The following is a 19,518-nucleotide window of genomic DNA, read 5'->3' as shown; positions in this document are numbered from 1 at the left end:
TCAAGGGCTGTGTTTCAAAGTGCTGACTCTGATGACAACTAAAGAGTCCAGCTGTTTCAAGGAACACGAGTTTTACATTAGTGTCTTTACAGGTTTATTGGGATACAGTCTTACTATATTATTGTCATTTATTTCTGTGTAAGAGAACGTTTATTTGAATTGCAATCACAGGACCTTTTTGGTAATGAATAAATTTTTCATGTTTCTCATACTATGTTTATTAGTCTTCCCCCCAGTTATAACCTGCAGGTATTCATAAGCCATACGGGGTTTTGTTTGCTTTTTTTGATTTAAAAAAAAAAAAAAAAAAAAAAGAAAAAAAGAAGAAAAAAAGAAGAAAAAAAAAGGACAAAAAGTTCAGCTATTTTAGAATAAAGCTTTTTGGATGGAATAGGAGAGGGAACAAATAAATTTCATTTCACATACAGTCCTCTTGCTCAGAAGGCGTATTACCTTAAATGATAATTCCTTTTTTAAAAAATGGTACTCTTACACATTACATTTCTTTAGGTTTCAGCATTTATTCAGTCTATTTCTACAGAATATTTATAAAAATGATCCTTCTATTGGTCCATTGAAAATATGCCACCATTAACTAATGTATTCCCTCCGCAAGTGTTTATTTCTGAATTAGACTGGCAGAGCTATCAGAATAATACCAGTTCATATAATACTAAGCTGAAAAATGTAAGTAAAGTTTGTGTCATAACATACAAAGGAGGTGTAATCCTTACTTCCTTTGAAAGTGTAGCGTTTAAGTGCTTGCTTTTGCTGAGTGTGATGATTGAATTGCATGTTGAGTCCCTGCCACATCAATCATGTGGCAATAAACTTCTTTTATGGGGTTACTGTTAGGCTTATTTGTATTTCTGTAGAGCCTCAACTAAGCAAATGCTTGCCTCTGTGAAATGGAAGGATAAGAAGGTGTCTTCCTCTTTGAAAATAAAAGCTAAATTAGACAAAGAAATTAAGGTAAAGAAGCAAAAGTGGAAAAACCGTTTGTGTGGTTTTGTGAAGCAAGTTGCCCTTTTCACAGGAGCAATGTAGTGAAAACATTTTTTTGTTGATGGAAAGAAGGCCCCAAAAAGCATGTCTCAGTGAGCTGAAAAATCACAAATATCCTGTGTTACCTTGTGTCCAGGGCAATATGGAGCCTAATGGGAGAGTCACCATGGCATGACAGGGCCTTCGCTCTGCTTTGCCCTCCTGGGCAGAGGAAGATCTCAGCAGGAGTACAAGACTGTGGTACACTGTTCCATGTCAGACTCCAAATGGTCTAGTTCTTCCCTTGGCAATCATCCTATGCCTGAAAGAAACAGTTTGTAGCATCCCTCTGTGTCTTTCTTGAGCCAACTTTTAGCTTTCCAAGACTGGATCTGCTTCACTGGGCAGTGCTTTCAGGCAGGTGTCCTACTCCGTCCTCTTAAACTGGCCTTAATGTACAGTGGGAGTGTCAAACACTCACGATTCAGGAATTGTCCTTAGAAATTTATCTGTGGGATTTTCACTTTCAGATATAGAAAGATATTTTACTTCCCCATAAATTTCTACAAATATGCTGTGTATCTGCAGTATTATAATATTCCAGCTACAGAAGTGTAGTGTCTAGACACCACCATATGTATTTCAGTCAGGCACAGAAGTATTGCTGTCCTATTTCATTTCTTTGGCAACTGACATTCTACTGCTTTGCAAATTCAGAGAGCAATGATTTTAATAGAAAAGCAAAATACTACACTGCACTAAAGATGAGAACTGGTTATAAATAAAAATCGTTACTATTACTTCCCCTGTTTCAATTGCTCCTAATTTGCTTGTGCCTCTTTAACTCTCTGAAACTTCTGTGAATAAATGAGATAACAAAGCATAATTATAAGTCAATTATGCTAAATTTTTGGTTGGAAACTTGACCACTGGAATGCAAAGCTGTATGTTTTCACCTCCATACAAAAATATTTCTGAAATGAAACACTTGTTTCTTTCTCAGTGGAGCCAGTAACTGAAACTGAAAACTGAAGAATAAATGACAGAAATAAATGATGCCTTGTCAGGTTCTGAAAAAGGCTAATGAAACCTTGCAGCTGCCAAATCTGACTGAAACCAGTGGCCTGTGAATTGCAATGTTCAAGGGAAAAAGTCAAAGATAATCCAGATGTTCCCAAGCAGAACACTTTGCAATGCTTTTTCATCCATTTTCTTTCTGTTTGTATGGACTAAAAAATTACATAACTGATATTTGGTTTAATGCATTTTCTGAAGGTTATTATTTGACCTTCAAGATAATTTAGTGTGCTTAGCACATTACTTCTGTCCATACTCATTACTTTCAAGGTGGTGTTTATCAGATACATACCATTTTGAATCATAGATTGTTCATGTGATGGAGATTTCTTAGAAAGCTGCTTTTGACACCCTGTTTATAGTCTTCCTGAAGCACCTCTCTTTTGGCACTGCATAAAGTGAATCTTGACAATCAAAAGGAGATTGTGCATAATTCTGGAACTGACTACCTTTTCCCATTTATTTTTGCTCATTATTTTCCTGTCTGATGCCTGATGAACTATTATAAACAGGAGACTTGTGAATAAATCTTGATTTAAGTGTGCTTTAAAGAGCTAGTTGATATTTTGTTCATTGGTAGGTTTGAATTTGTTGTGCAGCTGAGCCCATATTTCATTGTTCATTGGTAATCTGCTAAGTCACCTACTTAGTGGCAGCAAAATTAATAGTCATGTAAAAAGATAAGCAAAAAGAGGCAAATGTGTATTTATGCATTATAGATTACACAGCCATGATTCTCTTCTGAGAAGGAGTGAAAACAGGAGTCCAGTTTGGTTTTTACTAGATCAGGAGCCTATATTACAAAAAAAAAACCCCAAAAACCCAAAGCCAAAAAAGTGGATTACTACCCTTGACCTTTCCAGGTAATTAGAATCCTGCAGTCTGTTTAACTTGCAATTCAATATAAATTCATCATATGCTGTTGGATTGAGTCCAGACTTCTGTAACTGTGTATGGCCTATGGAAAATTCCAATGAAGAGGGAATATCAGATAACTCTGTTTCTGTAATTAAAAGATAGTAAAATAAAAGATAGCAAGAAGAATATTTTTGTTTCATTAATGAGGCAGCAATGTCTTGTGTTCTACTTGCTTTTAACTGATTCTTTTCCCTCAGTGTATTTTGGTCTTGGTTTAAAGCAGCATAGCCTTGTTAGAACTAAGGTGCTTACATGTTATATGAATAGATACATGGCTTTGATAATTCTAGAGGAGAGGTTGTTGAAGTTGTATGTTAACACTTCTGAATTAAATATTTACAGAAGAGTCCTCAGAGAAAAGGGAGGGGGAGAGTGGGAAAGGAGATGACACTGTCTTGAAGTGAATCTGTCGCTACTGAAAAGGTGTCAGGAGAGCAAACTCGGCATGAACATACTCCCTCTTCCCCCTTTCCTCCAGTCTTTCCCTAGGATGTTCTGTATCTTTCATTTTCACAGAAAAAAAGGTCATTTTACCTGTGTTCCCTAGGGGCTCAGGAAAAGGGACATTACTGGAAAACTTTCCAGTCCAGGGCTCTGATTGCTGTCTGTTATTGGTTGTTCAAGCTGGCAGTGATGAAATAGCAAATAGAAATCTGAGGGCAATCAAAGTAGACTTCAGCACCTTGAGACATTTGGTCGAAGGATCAGGAGCACAGGTAGTGATTTGTCAGTCTTTCCAGTAGCAAGGAATAATATTGAGAAGAATAGGCAGATCCATCAGGTCAATGCATGGCTCTGAGGCTGGTGTAATTAGAAAAATTGGGAGTTTTTTGACCATGGGACGATCTGTTCAGCGCCTGGTCTACTGTCACCTGAAGGGATGTGCCTTTCTCAAAGGGGAAAAAGAGCCCTAGCACAGGAGCTAGCAAGGACTCATTGACTGAACTTCAGCTTGAAAGAGGGAAAAGGAAAATACCAGGCTTGCTAGTGATGAGTAATGAGACAGTGTGCCAAAACTTGAGGAAATGAATAATCACAGGATCACTCAGTCTCCTTCATGAGATGTTGGCTACAAAGTACAACACCTGAAATGTTTCTAGACTGGTGCACACAGCAGAAGGAACAAACAGGAGCTCAAAGCTTTGGCCCAGTCCTAGAGATTTTGATGTCACTGGCATAATTGAAACCTGGTTGGATGAGTCCTCTGACTGGGGTGCCCTGTTACAGGCTCTTAAGGAGGAATAGGCAAATTGGAAGAGATGGGGATTGGGGTGGTGTTGTATGTGATGGAAAGGCTAAAATGTATGGAGCTCACTGTTGGAAATGACACAGTTGAGAGGCTCTAGATAAGAATCAAGGGACAAACAAATAATGCAGATGCCATCATGGGACTGTTGCAGACCTCCTAGCCAGGACAGAGGTCTACAGTCTGAGAGGAGGCCTCGCTGCAGCCTTCAACATTGGCACAAGGGATTGGGAAGGGGTAAGTACCCCTTCACTTTCATGACCAGTGACAGGACCAGGGAAAATGATACGAAGCTGAGTCAGGGGAGGTTTAGGTTGGATATCAGAAAAAGATTTTTCACCCAGAGGGTGATGGAGCATTGCAGCAGGATCCCCAGGGAAGAGGTCACAGCAGCAGGCCTGACAGAGTTCAAGAAGCATGTGGACAATACTTTCAGGCATGTGGTGTGATTCTTGGGGATGTCCTGTGTAGGGCCAGGAGTGGACTCAATGATCCTGATGGGTCCCTTCCAACTCAGTATATTCTATGATTTGTATATAGTTAGAGTACTATGATTTAGCATTAGTTTCTTCTCTTGCCCAAGAAAGTTTTATGAAATTGTGCTGAGTCCTAAGAAATTAAAGATGCTTTTCTAGTTGTCTCTTATGCTGGGATTTGGTATGTACAGTCTTAAGATACGGTTTATGCCTTGTTGTCTGTATAGTCATGAGAATGCCATGCCTACAGATCTGGTTAAGAAGACTTACGGGAGATTAGTGCCTGATACTATCAAGACTTGCAGAATTCTTGGCATTTTGAGGATGTTCCATTGCCTTTGGAGTCCCCTAGATCAACTCAATTGGCAGACAATTGAATTAGGCCTGCAGCTATTTTGCCCCAATCCCATGCTTCTGATATAGCTTCCAGTTTTGTTGCAAATGCTGTGTTCTTTCTGATCTCCTGGTCTCTTGAGCCAATTGGTGCTGTAGGTCTCAGCCATGGAGGCTCCATGTAACAGCATTCAGATTGGTGATATCTTTCCACTGACCTAAAAAGCAACTTCAAAGGCCTGCCTCTATATACACAGATGATTTTGTAGTGATTCTCCACTTCCGCAAGTTCCTACACTTTCTGTCTTAACTTCACAGAGCTGATAACAATACGCTGCTTCCTGCTAAGTGGACTTTGGTGAAATATATTAATGGAAGCCAGTTGAACCTCACTAGACTTTAGTAGGAGACAGATGAATAGGAGTGTGTTTAGGGTCTGAATTTTTCTTTCAGATCAGTGAACACTGCTTATTGATTTGAATGGGCCACAAACCAAGTGTATCGGGAAATCTTCTGAGCCCTTTTGAGAATTACCTGGTTATTTTTGGAGGATTACCCAAGGTGGAGAGTCCTGCTCTGGAGCAGCAGGACTTTAAACTTGTATGAGAATTTATGAGGTATTAATTAGTGTCAAGTATTTAATGTATTTTAATGAAACTAATGCTTTTTCTGTAAACTTTTGTAAGGAAATCTTACTATTATGTATGGTTGAATTTGTCCATTTTCAGTTAGTTAGGCCATTTCAGTTAGTGTTTTGAAATATGCCTGAAAAGTGTATTTCCATGTAAAAACTAGCTGTGTATAAACCTAGAAAACTGTTAACAGATCTATAGTCTCTTTACTCTGCTAGAAGAACAGTCCACAACATGCTTGTGGGGAGTGGTGATTGTCAGAGCCTGTACATGGTGACAGGTGTTGGTTGTCCATCTGCTAATTCCTCATTAGAAACAATGTGGTAGGTTGATCAGTTGCAGTTTGGTAATTGGAGGCACTGTCATGATTTCTGTCGGTAAAATGTATGATTGTGTTTACTGAAGTAGTTTAAAAAATAGTAAATGTGTTTTCAGTCTTTTAAAATTTTGTCATAAATGAAAATATTTGTTTTGTCATTACCAACAAATACCTATTATCCATGATCTGTAATTAGGTTCACAGTTTAACGTAAAGGATGAGTCGTGCTCACTGGACTGCATCATTGGCCTTACTGTGGTAAAATGACCAATTTTGCCTCACCAGCTGTGACTCACTTTGGAGGCAGTGACTTTGGAGGCAGTTTGAATGATGGGAACGCATAAAGCTCTACAGATTAAAATATTTCCAGCATACAGCTATGTGTGTATCAGTCAGAATTCAGCAGCAGTTCTTGCTTGGTAAGCTTGCTGATGTCTTCTTGTCCTTAGACGGAACATTGTTCTCCTGTATGGGTGTCTTGTACTGTCTCAACCCTGCAATCGTGGCTGAAGCAAAACTCCCAGTGAAAAACAGCATTAGAGTGGCTGTGGAAAGCACTGAACACAAGGATAGAAAAACTACTCACAAGGGCAATGAATTTGCCTAAGGAAACAGAGCATGTAGTTCTGTGACTAATTATGAATTATAGAAAGAACTAAAGGAAAAAAGACCAAGTTGGGAAACGAATGGTTGATTACTCATCTTGCATCAAAAGAGGACATTTCCAAAAGACGAACCCAATTATAGCTGCTTTTCCCAATACTATCCTTATCTACTTCTCACAATTTCCATCAGGCGTAATAGTAAACAAGACTATATTGTGCTTCAGCTTCTTTTACATGTGCTAAGATGATTGAAAGATTGCATGCAGAGTGTTATAATTTTATATGAAAAAAGTAGAGTAAGTTATGTCAGCAAGTTAACGACAGGTAGCTTTTTAGTTTTTCTATGAACCTGTTTTGAGTGCTGCAGAAGTAGCCAGGTGTTGGTGAAATGCACTGATGTTGGTTGGTGCAAGTACAAAGCCACAGAGCTCCATATAATGGGATTAACAGAGTCTGGAATCCAAAATGGCCCTGGTTTGATCCTTGAGCTGAAGTGGTCAGGCAGGTGTTGTTTCTATGTAATTTAGCATCTGATGATGCATGTGAGTTGTTTTACCTTTTCTCTTTAATGAGATATGAATCAGGATATAAATTACAGGTATCTTAATGGATTATTAATTTCAAACTGTGAAAGACCAGGTGTGCTTAAGAAAAAAGTTTAGAGTTACCTTTGCATTTCTGCCTTTTTCCAATTACCCTAGAACTTAGAGTCTTTACTGCAGAAGTCCCCCTCTGGAGGTGCCGTGGAAGCAGTGGTGTTTTCTGCAATCCACATGAAACAGTTTCTAGTGTCTTAGGCAAAGTGAAGGTAGGAAGGTGATGCTCTTATGCCTCTTTCTGGAGATCATTTATTCACATGAGGCCAGAAAAGGATGGACTGATTTTTTTACTTTGTAGTTTAGGTAATGCTTTTCACCAAGGGGAACCAAATAATTTACAGATGCTAATGAATTAAGATTCTGGCTTGGTTTACCAGCTCAATTTTGCAGACCGGGTACCTGAAACATCAATTTATAATGATGTAAGTACAGAGTTGAATGGTTTTGCTACAAAAGCACTAAGAATAACATAGTATCTTTTATCAACAAATAGAAAAGTATCCAGCTCAAGATAACATCTGTAGAGTTACTGCTTCCTTGGTTGTGTTGATTTCGGTCAGCCAAAGAGAGTAGCTATCAGGAAGAGCTTAGTAGTTTAGTAATTTGTTAGACAAAACGTATTCTATTTGGTTAAAAAGATGGCTTTCTCCATTGATCATTAACGTGCAAATGACAAACTGTGTTTCCTGAATAACATGTACCTTGCTGGTCTGTTCTTCCATCATGAAATCCCACCTGTTTTCATCATAACATCTGCAACTAATGTAAAGTATCTCTGTGTCTTTTGTTCAGAAAGTTCCTTGAGAGATTGTTAACAAACCCTCAAAACCATATGCTTTTTGTCTGCACCATTGTTACCATCTGGAAAACCTTTTGGAACATTATGAACCAAAAAGACAAAACTGCATATTTCATTAAGAGTAATTGAGCTTTTGGAAAAGCAAATTACTTTACAATGGAATTCAAAACTTCACTCCAAATAGTCAGTAGACAGTGCTAGTATAATTCTAAAAATAAATACACTGTACTTCACAGTATAATAGAAGCTGGTTGCTCATCAGAATCCAAAATGTCAGATAGAGTACCATTCCTGCAATATAAAGACTGAAACATACACTAATCCTGGCTGGCTGTTTCTTAGGGTTGTTTGCAGTGGTCACATACGTGGGATGTCAGGATTGATAACCATTTTTATTATAGACAAAGATATTTTTACAGTTTACCTTCCTTTGATATTGGATTCTTTTTTTCTAGAAGTATACTTAGAAATAGTCATCTTTTTTTAATGTGCTTTTAAAAAAAATCAGATTCTGTGATGTGCATGAACATATGAGCCTGGTAAAGGGGAAACAGCCATGAAATGTTGTTGTCATTGAAAATAACCAGTCATATTTTTTTTTCCTTAGTAATAAATTTGCTAAGTAATGCACATCTCAAACATTCTGGATTTCTTCACTTCATGAGGAAAAGTGTATTCCCTTAGTCTTCTGAGGCAAAAGAGAGAGGTAATAAGATAGTAATTTCAGCAAACCTGTCATCCTCCATTGTAATTTGATGGTTGCATTTGTTTTGAAAAGATTCAGATGAACAAAATGGTCCATCTATTACAAAGCCACCTTGCATTTTTTTTCAAACCAATTTGCTTGCGTTTTTTGGAGTAATCGTTCAATGGAACTCTTTTTTCAATGAATATGCATGAAAACCTCATGACTATTGAGCACATCAGCACTAATTCATGTTGCTTATGCTGTTTTGCTTTTTGTTTTGTGATATGTTTCCAAGCAGCGTTATTGTGTGGAATGTGGCCACAGTATAAATGATGTGATTTGTGATACAATCTAGAATATTATTGTGTTTCTGTTGCAGAATAAGTCTTCAGTAATATGTGACCCTCAAATGCAGCAAAAGATAAATCATTAAGGTTTCATAAAACACCTCTGTAAGTTTAATCTTAAAAAGTTAAATTAGGCTTCCGTACTTAGCAAATTTTAAGCTGCAGAGGAAAGCTCTGGAGGAATAATATAATATAATATAATATAATATAATATAATATAATATAATATAATATAATATAATATAGTTCCTGCTGTAAATTGGTCCTTCTAAATTTGAGCCTCTTAAAATTTGGTTCACTTAGTATGACCTATAGGTCTTAACTTTGTATGTTTATGTAATTAAATTGTAACAGTAAAAATCAGGAAGGAAAGGAATTTTATGTCAACAACCATAGAGCTTATCAGAGTTGAAAAATTATTTTTACAAAGGCTGTCTTACTATTTAATATAAAATACTGTCTTCTAAATGTTAGTTTAAAAATAGCATCTATTTTTAACAGTTTTTGACTTTACAGTGTCATCCAAACTGAACATAGATTAAAACCCGGACTGAAAATCCTACAGGTTGTTGTTATCCAAGCTTTAGAAGTTTTGATCAGAATAAATGATCTTGGGCAAAGAGTTAAAGTGGTTTGATGGCTAGGTTAATATTGCATTTTCAATCCGGGTGAATTGGAGGGGAAATGTTGGGAAGTACTCTGTAAGCTATACTGACTACCAGCTTCAGAAGTATTGACATGAAAGGAGAAGGACATGAAAAGAGAGCTGTCAGTGAATGAGCAACAGCAAGAAAAAACCAATAGGCATCTTAAGGCATCACATAGACAATTTGACTATTACTTCCTCAATTATCATTTTCTCTCCGATGGAACCAGGAGCATCTTTGATGACTATCTGTGAGATAGCATTAACGTTTTAAACTCAAATCTTTGTTTTTCAGAAACCCTCCACCTACTTTGCTACATCCTGAAAAATGGTGCAGAGGATTCAACCATTTCATTTCACAGTGAGTTTTTTTTTTCCTTTTAAAAACAGCTTTTTCACCAAGACCTATGTGTGCCGATCTGAAAACAAAATTTTCTTACAGAGTTACTGCTTTTGCATGGTTTTGACTATAGTTTTCTTTTCATAGATTCTACACCATGCCTCACTTTTTGAAAGCTTTACAGAACAGTTTGATCTTCTTATGTAATTTTCTTCATTTGAGTGTCTCTTGATTTTGATGGACCTGGAACAAGTTTATAAAATATACCTGGTTTCCTTGATGGTTTTTCATTGAAGTTTTGTGTTGAGGAGAAAAAAGCATAGTGAAAATTACTTCTGGTCAATTTAAAATAAGTACTTGAAGGACAGGAAAGAAAATAATTGCCTTTTTTCCACTTTGGTAAGGTTCAGTAGGTTGTATGTATGTATTGGTACTAAATATATTTAAGTGAGCACCAATAATACCGAGAGCATGATGAATGCAGCTGTCACCAAACTAAAATATGCTTTTGCTTTATCTTTTTCTTTTTACAGTGACACTAGGAAATCACAGTTTAGTAGTTGCTGGCATTGTATTCAAAAATCTTACTTCAACTTTTACGAGTGATTTTTACTATTCTTCAGTATTTCATTGGAACTGATTACAGCCCAAATTGTGTGATGTGGGGAATACTACTATAACACCATTTGTCGGTACTGACTTTTCAAGATAGGTTTGTAAATATGCACATCTGCATTTTGGATCTCTTCTGTTCCTTGGTATATCCGGTTAATTGTAGAGTACAATATCCCTACCTGATGCTCTTTTCAACTAGTTGTGTACTAGTGTCTTTCCATTTTAGAAGACGTTAAAATAAAAACACTAATGCAAATTTTATTAGTAATCTGAAAAGTACTGCTATTTACTATGCTGATCTTTAACCAGACAGGAAGGTGAGATACAGTGTAACGTTTGACCTACAGAGGAAGGACATTATTATTATTGCAGCGATGTAACTCAGAACCTCTTCAGTGTAAGTAGTAGAAGTACTTACAGATTGAGTACAGATTACAGTAGAGCAGATTGATCCAAGTTCTGGGTCTCCATAATGCATGTCCTTGTTTACACAGCAGGGTACATTGGGATCTATGGCAGAGTCAGTGTTGAAGTACAAGGGTCACCAAGTGGTGGATGAATTTCATTCTGTACTTAAAAAACGTTGGTTGCATTGTATTTAAAGGCTGTAATCTTTATTCTGGGGGACCAGCACTAGTGGATTATATTCCACTTGTGCTTTAGAAAGTCACTGCACCTGGTAAACAACGTTACGTTCCTATCTCAGGAACACTGTGCATTAACCTTCAGCATTGTTATGTAAGTTTTTCTTTCTTGGTAACTTCCCTTTTAGAAGTTCCTGCTGAGCTTGAGAACAATAGAAAAACTCAGCTAAACGTTTCTTAGCATTTGTTCAGTCCTTTAGGTTAACCTGCACTGTTGATAAAACAAGTCAGCTGTTAATCCTTTATGGCTAAACTTGTTTTTGATCTTGTCCTTTGAGTTTCTTATATATTTAAATTTTGTCTCTTTAATCATATGGATTCTTACTTACTTTTGCATAATTACTTCTTCATCGTCAACTTTTGCAGGTTCTCAGATCTTGCTTTTCATTTTTACAGTGATGTACACAATGAAGCAAGGAAATATGCTCATACATGGTTCTCTTAACATAGAGAATTGCAACAATTGTAATAAATATCCTATTTTACAGCTTCCTTTAAGAGAACACTGAATTTGAATTCTCTTTGACATTGTTGTATTCTTGGGCATGTGTTAGTAAAGTTACAATACAGAGGTTACGAGATGTTTTTATGGAGGCTTAGATTTACATTAGTGGATTTTCTAGAAAATTTAGTTAATGAAACATTGGATCATACAACTGCAAACCTTTTAGCCATTACTGATAATTGGCTCATTTATATGCATTAGTTATGCATTTGTTGATGCCTGCCTTGTGACACCCTAGTTATGATAAATTAAAAGCAGTGATTGTATAAATTCCATACTGCCTTTTAACCGTGTGTTAGGACCTTGCCTGATGTTTCTGTCACCCTTGTGATGAGTGGTTAGCTTTTGAATAATTTCATTATCTACCTCCTTCTTGATGCTAGCATCATTTGCATAACAAGCTTATCTATTCAAGTTGCTGGCCAGACCTGTGTACTGACCAAAACTGAGCATGTTGCTTTGGCTAAGCTTTTGATTTCAGTTTGGTTTTGTGCATTAATTTTGTTTATGCCAAGATTGCCAAAGCTGGTCACTGCAGCTTTTTTTCACCCCATTTTGCCATCCCTTGAAATGCCATTGTCTCAAGAGGCATTTTTTTATAAGTGATCTCTAACATATTACAGTGATTTACACCATGCCTGAGCTGGAAGTTTCATTGTTGATAAATCTTTAAGCTGCTAAAACAGTGATCATATATTTTTCCGGAATGAAGTCTATATTTTTAATGCTATTGCCTCAAGAGATGAAGATTTTGCAGCAGATTTTAGTCAGATGCAATGCTTACAAAAACTGAACAGAGAGTATCAAGATGGTTTTTAGCTTGGTGAATCTATGTTTCTGTTCTCAGCTCTGTTGACCTTGATTTGAGTTGAAAACTGTAATGTTCTCATAAGAATTTTTACAATGGAGGTATTGAGGCTGAGTTAGATTTTTTTGTTTTTAAGAAATACAAAGACACAATTTTAGCTCCCATCTCTGCCAACAGCCTGATTTTGTATTTGATATCTACTAAGGTACAGGCAGGACATACATGCTTTATTGACAGGTCAATAAGTTCTATGTATGTGTATTTTTACCTGTACTGCTGTGATTGTGATGAAAAATACGGCTCTCCAGATGTAATGTGAGAAATAATTAATTACCTTTTTTTTATCTACATATCAATAGGAATTTTACTATTTCTGTAAGACCATGTAAACTACCACAGCAGTGACAAATAATTTTCTTGGCACTTTAAAGCTTGACTGATCTTGAGGGATAAATAGGAGAGTTAATATGTTCTTGTAGCAGAAGAATGCAATAACTTTTATTTACATTACATCATAAAATGGTAATTTTAATTCAGATTAGTGGTGGTATCTCCTGAGACAGACATTCTCCTTTTAAATTTATTTAACCAACGATTAGCTATTACGGTTCTTTGAATTAATTAGTCATTCTTGAGCTGGTGGGAATTAAAGAATTAAGAAATTCAGAAAGTAATAAAGTCAAAATGTTAACTTAAGGATTTATGGTCATATTTATGATCAAAATGTAACTTTCAGCAATGACATTGCAAACACAGTACAAAGATAATTTTTTTGTCCTGATAAACTCACTTTTTGTACTCAATTTAAACACAGCTTAGCAAGCTGAATTTCATATTGATGAGTCTACATTCAGAGCTTTTCAGTTAATGGATCATCTAGATTATATAGGTTTTAAGCGTTCCATTTATATTTAACTTCTCTGAATGCAGATAAAGTTTTTTCACAATCTAAGCTATTGTTTAGTGACATTCTGTTCATGTTACATAAAGAACATTTTACTGTTTCTTTCATTGAGAACATGATATGCATTTGACATAACTTACTAATTTCATGGTGTCTGGGAAGGCAGAGGTTTGCAAATGTCAGAAAGATACAGATTGCCATGTGTAAGGTTATCACCCAATCTGTACATTTTTGCATTTCATTCATTGATGGAGACTCTCAGAACCTGTCTACAGATGAACTTGAAATACCAAATTATAATACCTGATGAAAGATCTTTGCCACTTTTGAACATTGCATGAAACATATGTATTTATACGGAGGAATGGACATATATAATAAATTCAGTTTTCTTCAACTTTCTGATGAGTTGTTGTAGCAAAAATCCTGCCTGAAATCAGCTGGTAGTGCATGCTGTAGTGTTGAAGTAGGATAGGTACCTGAGGGAGAATTTCTGGTACACATGCAAAACATACTGTTGCTAATAAAAAGCTTCAGTTGTGCAAGGTTCTGAAGGGTTTTTGTTCTTCTGGGTCTTCAGGGGCAGACCAAAGGAACAGAGCAGACCAATTCCTGGTGAAAGGCCATTCATCAATCTCATCATACAATAAATAAATGTATTTGGTGGTTTTGAGATGCTCCTAGTGTTATTCTGATTGTATTTCTGTTGTCATTGGTAAAATTTCAAAGATTTCAACTCTCAGACCCATCCTGAAGAGCTGCAAGAGGTGCCACTCCATAGAGTTTCTGTTGTTTGTTCCCTAAACCATGTATATAAACCAAAATAAATTGTAATGCTTACCCAGCCCAAATAAGGCTGGGAAACCTGTTCTAGATTTTGAAGATTTAGAAGTGAAGGTATTTACTACACATAATTTTACAATTTCAGTGCTATAGAATCTTAGTTGTGTTTCAGATGTGTGCTCTAAATTATACTATATGGCACTTGATGTTGAACATTAAACTGAAGGAAGATTTTAGAAAATAGGAGATGGTGACATTTCAGTGTTTGACTAATTGTCTCATTCTTAGGGAGGATTAGTAATTTACACCATTTTCTACCAAAAGGCAGATCAATAATGTTATAAATGTGTTCTGACCCTCAAAATTTATACCATGCATGTGATGATTGAGTTCTTTGTCTTAAATTCAGTCTTTCGTCCTGATATCTGATTGTAGCAGAATGAGCAGTAAAATCCTTATTTATTTATCATGGGATGCTGTGCAAGGCAGGAGACCTATTTAACCTCCACACATATCCCTAGTGCCCAGCATTTACTTTTGCAAAGGGACAGCTATATGTACTCCTGAAGATAAGGTTGTTTCTATCCTATGAGTCCTGCTGAATTAGGACTGAAAACAGAAATGCTGTTGGCAAAGCTGTCTAAAGTTTTTTAGTTCCCTTTTGCAAATTAGTGACCTGCAGTGGTGGGGGATGGCCAGGCCTGCAAGTGGAAAGCGGGGAAGTGTCAGAGAAGCAGGCACATTTCTGCATCTTATTACAGATGTAGTTCATGAAATGTCTTCTCCACCTCTTGGCTGCATGTAATTGAACAGTGCCTGTCACAGCTACATGTGGTACAGAGGTGGAAGGAACACTCAGTTACTGAGCATTTTAACCAGCTAAAAAAATCTCAGAGATGGTTATTTTTCCTTCCTTGACTGGAAAGTTTCTGATCTAATGTATCTTGCCTAGATGATCCTGCTTGTCAGTGCCTGTCCTTCCATTTCTCTAAGCAGGAGTAGTCAACCCCTTTGAGGTCACGGTCTTGATTTCATTAATCTTGCATCATGAAGCAAGATTGTGATGTAAGTAATCAGGTAAGTATGCGGATTTTAAAAAGGTCTCAGAACCTCGAGACTTCATTCTCCCTGCTTAGGAGAGAATGCTCTCTCCATTCAAGAGGATATGACCTTACTCTTCTTCCTTTGGGAAATTTCCACTCTAGAACCTCAGCTGAGCCAGTCTAGAACATCTCTCTCTTTTGGGACAGTCTGGTAACAGTATTTTTTGGGACTGGGACAAGAGGACCTTAACACCTCAGGATGACCTGGAGTCTGGTTCAAGACCCTGGAAAGCTCTTTTATCCTATTAGCAGAGTCCTGGAAACATTCCTCACTGCTAGACAGCCGTGCAAGGAGTGAAATACGTGGAGGGCAGGGGAGAGTGGTCTAGAGCTGTGAGAGGAGCAGGTGTTGGGGGAAGCACTGTGATGAGGCAGGGAGTGGCAGGGAGATAGGGACCAGAGCAATGGCAATGAGGACTTTAGCTAACAGGTAACAGTTGAACAGCACAGAGACTTTGTATCACTGTCACCTAGAGGCTGTTGTGTGAATCCCCCAGCTCTAATAATGTCTGATACACAGTCATAATTTCTTCCAAATATTAACCTATGTATCTTCTGTGCATGTAGATATTAAATAGTTGCTTGATGTCTGGTTTTGGGTTATGAGACAAAATGAGTTCCAGCAATATACTTCTAGCAGAGAAGAAATCATCAGAAAATATAGCATTTACAAAATGTAATTGAAAAAACCGAAAAACTGGTGATAAATCATAATGTAACTAAGCTATGAGAGTTGCAGCTGCTTGATTTCTTTCTTTTTAAAGAAAGTACTTGAGGTCAAATAGACCATAATAGATCTATTGAAAGAGAATTTCTGAAAGAACTGCTTCTGCTCTACTTAGGTTTGGCTGCAATAGTGAGTGACGTTAGTAATTATTTTTCTATTTCTGAACACACAGGAGACTTAGACCACCACTGCAGTTCTTATGAAAACTGTTTCTTTCCATTTATTCATTAGTAAATATTAGCTCATGAATGCTGATAAATATCTTTCCTTTTCAGCCATCTGATTCGCTACTTGTGAAATGGCTGTTTACATTGTGAGACCCAGCAATTCCAACAATGTTATCATCCGAGTGCAAGCAGCCAGTGAATTTTTAGAGGCTGTCTCAGATGGGCCTGTGGATGGGAGGCTGCTCTTATCCTCTGCTAATAAATGCTTCATCTTTGCTTGTAATTGTGGCAGAATGGAAATGGTGCTTAGAAGCCTGTCTGTGAGATTGCTGCAAATGGCTGCAACTTATGTTTAATGTAGTGATGCTAATGAATTCTGAGAATTAATTTTCAGCCAAGAAAGCATGATGGAAGATACTAGAATTTCCAGTTAGGTAATGGATTGACTTTTGTCAAGGCAAACATACAATTTTTATTTCTTTTTCAGTCTCTACTTACTTAGCCTTTTTGTTATTTTAGATCCAAAAAATAGCAGACTAAATGTGATACTTTCATCATACCTTATTTGAAACCCATCTTGTAGTAGATTTGCTAGTCAATTTTCTCAGTTCAAACTAATGTGCACCACCTTTTTCTTTTTTCTTTATTTATTTTTTTAATTTCCCTGAGCCAAACAATTTGGCTGAATTTGCAGGTGCAGCACATTTACTGGTTTTATGAATAATTGCAATATGGTTGATGTTTGACAGTGCCTGAACTAACTGTCCAAACTGGTCTTAAATGAATGCTCAGGTGAGAAGCTGAAAATATTTTCATTTTCTTTTTTTCCTCAAAAACAAATCCTTCATTAATAGGGCTTTTTAATGTTGTTTTTCACTTGTACAATGCACACACTGATTTCAGAGTATTTTATGATGAGTGAAATTGTAAAAGCTGTTTAGTTACTGTACTCTTTCAAATGTTAATATTACTGAATTTTTGTTTATTACTTCTTGATACCTTTTTTTCCGGTATAGATGTTAGATACATTTTCTCACTGAATTTACTGGCAACTTTGAACTCAGACTCTCATATAATTATTTTTCCACACATTATAATTCTTTGTCAGAGTGCAGGTCAGTAGAAAACTTTGTGATAATTCTCACCTTTTGTGCAGGCTTTAGTATTGGAACAGTTGATTTTTTTTTTTTTTTTTGAAGAGCGCTGTAGTGTCAGTAGTGCTTCCAGTAGGATGACATTGACACCTTATTGAACACCTGCAGTGACACCGGCAGTCTGATGCATCATTTTTCATTAGCACTTAGGTGGTGGCCCAAGAATTTTTATTTTACAGATGATGTTCACTAAGAACAGCAGCAGGCACTCATGTTGCACTAAAAGCAACACAGTTGAACTGACAGTGTGTAGAAGCAGAATATTAATAGGCTTTTCTACATAGAGAGGAGTAAGGACAAAGGAATATGCACTGAGAAACATAAAGGCTTTGGTTTCAGTGTCACATGACAGCTTTCCGTCCTACATTCCATCACAGCAAGCCTGGTGAGACATCAAATTGGCACTGAATAGTTGAGTACAGACTGAGCCCTCAGTACCTGCAGTGACTAAGCTGCAAGCTGTTTACTGCATTTGAAACATAGTAAGGAGTAATTTCCAGAAGTGACTGCCAAAACTTCTGCTGTTTAGAAGCAAAGGAGAGTAGTGTGCCTTACACACTTCAGTGCCCTATGGCCTACCCGGTCTTTCTGCTGCTGTGTTTTTAAAGTGCTAGAAACTTGCCATTTGACTTGATGGATTAAACCAACTCCAGTGGAAATGTTCATTCTCCTGTCAGTCTCTTCCCTGAAGCTGAAGTGCTCACACATGAAGTTACAGACATGAATTTAAGCAGCTCTCCCACACCCTGGCGCAGCTGTTAGTTACTGGCTCTCTGCTTTGTTGTGTCATCACGTTAACCATCTGAAAGAACTCTTCTTCCAATGAGGATACAAACTTGGCACAATAGGAGCTGTGCTCTGTCTGAGCTTGGAACAGAGAGTTTGATCTCAGAATCATGCTGATGTGTCTTGTGTCATTACCGTAGTCATCCTGTGATTTAATGAAGGTTTGGTTGTGTTTCAGGTGAAATCCTATGTGAACACAAACTGCAGCAATATCCTACTACCAGAGAATGAAGGCTGCATTTAGATGGAACAATAGATAAACATGGATTATTGAAAGGTGAAGCATGCACACAAAGTGAATAGTCAGTGAGGGATTGGCAGGATTATGCAACAGAAGCAAAGATAATCCTAAAGATCTCCAAGATTGCCTCCTTCACAGAACTTACCTGTGCTCATTAAAACATCTGCCAGACCTGAAAAGCTCACATTTCAGGCATGCCAGAGAGAAGCTAAGAACTTTTTTTCTCCAAAATGTCTCTTCTTGTTCGGCTTCCACAATGAGTGCAGTATCTGGGACATTTAGATGTTTCACCTAGGGGCTGTGTATATAGAAAAACTCTCATGTAACTTCTCCCATGTAACATCTGTATGGTGTCCCTGTGGGTGCATTGTTCAGAGCTCAGAGAATTCATATTAATAAGTGCGTGCCACCGGGTCAAAGGTTTGCATGTTCTTCATGCTTTTGATAAACACAAGATATCCTGTCTGGAACTGTATAATTTTACTGAAGAGAATCCATTTAAACTCTAATGTTATTATCTGAGAAGCAAGTGCCTTTTGTGATAGGACAAGAGATAATGGTTTTAAACAAAAAGAGAGTAGATTCAGACTAGATATCAAAAGGACATGTTTTAGGCTGAGGTCAAACACTGACAGAGGTTGGTAGATGTCCCATCTCTGGAAACAGTCAGGGTCAAACTGAGGATTCTGAGCAACTTGATACAGTTGATGTCCCTGTGCATTGCAGAGGATTTCAACTAGATGACCTTGAGTGGTCCCTTCCAACACAAACTGTCCATGATCCTATGACATACAATCACTTGGATTCATTTATAGTACTGAAAAACTTCAAATGAAATCAAATTTAAGAAGAACATTTATATATTAACAAGAAAATACAAATACTGTAAAGTTGGAATTCTTGATAGAATGGCAAAAACCACGAGTGCCTGAGCTTTTCAGACTGAAATCTCCACTTCAGATACTTGCCATCAATCTGTGAATTTGTATAATGTGTGGCACTTGTTTTGTTCTCGTTTCCTCTGTCTTCCTGATTAATGTTGTCTTTCTTTTCAAATGCTTTTTTTCCTTTT

The 19,518-nt window shown here is 37.0% G+C and overlaps 1 protein-coding gene across 3 annotated transcripts in view; it reads left to right on the top strand.

The window, feature by feature from the left end:
• The window catches only part of MYO3B (myosin IIIB), a 194,985-nt gene that overhangs the window by 57,053 nt on the left and 118,414 nt on the right, over nt 1-19,518 (top strand). For 2 of the 3 annotated variants that reach the window (XM_066189973.1, XM_066189971.1), the window contains exon 11: nt 9,965-10,030. In XM_066189973.1, the coding sequence (XP_066046070.1) occupies nt 9,965-10,030 (66 nt within the window). Of the gene's footprint in view, nt 1-9,964; nt 10,031-10,542; nt 10,795-19,518 lie in introns of those variants that run through there. The other variant, XM_066189972.1, reaches the window with a different exon arrangement.

This window comes from Chamaea fasciata, unplaced genomic scaffold, assembly GCF_029207755.1.
Source record: "Chamaea fasciata isolate MVZ Bird 193981 ecotype frontalis unplaced genomic scaffold, bChaFas1.0.hap1 SCAF_8, whole genome shotgun sequence".
Classification (NCBI taxonomy): domain Eukaryota; kingdom Metazoa; phylum Chordata; class Aves; order Passeriformes; family Sylviidae; genus Chamaea; species Chamaea fasciata.
This window is presented reverse-complemented; position numbering and strand designations above follow the sequence as displayed.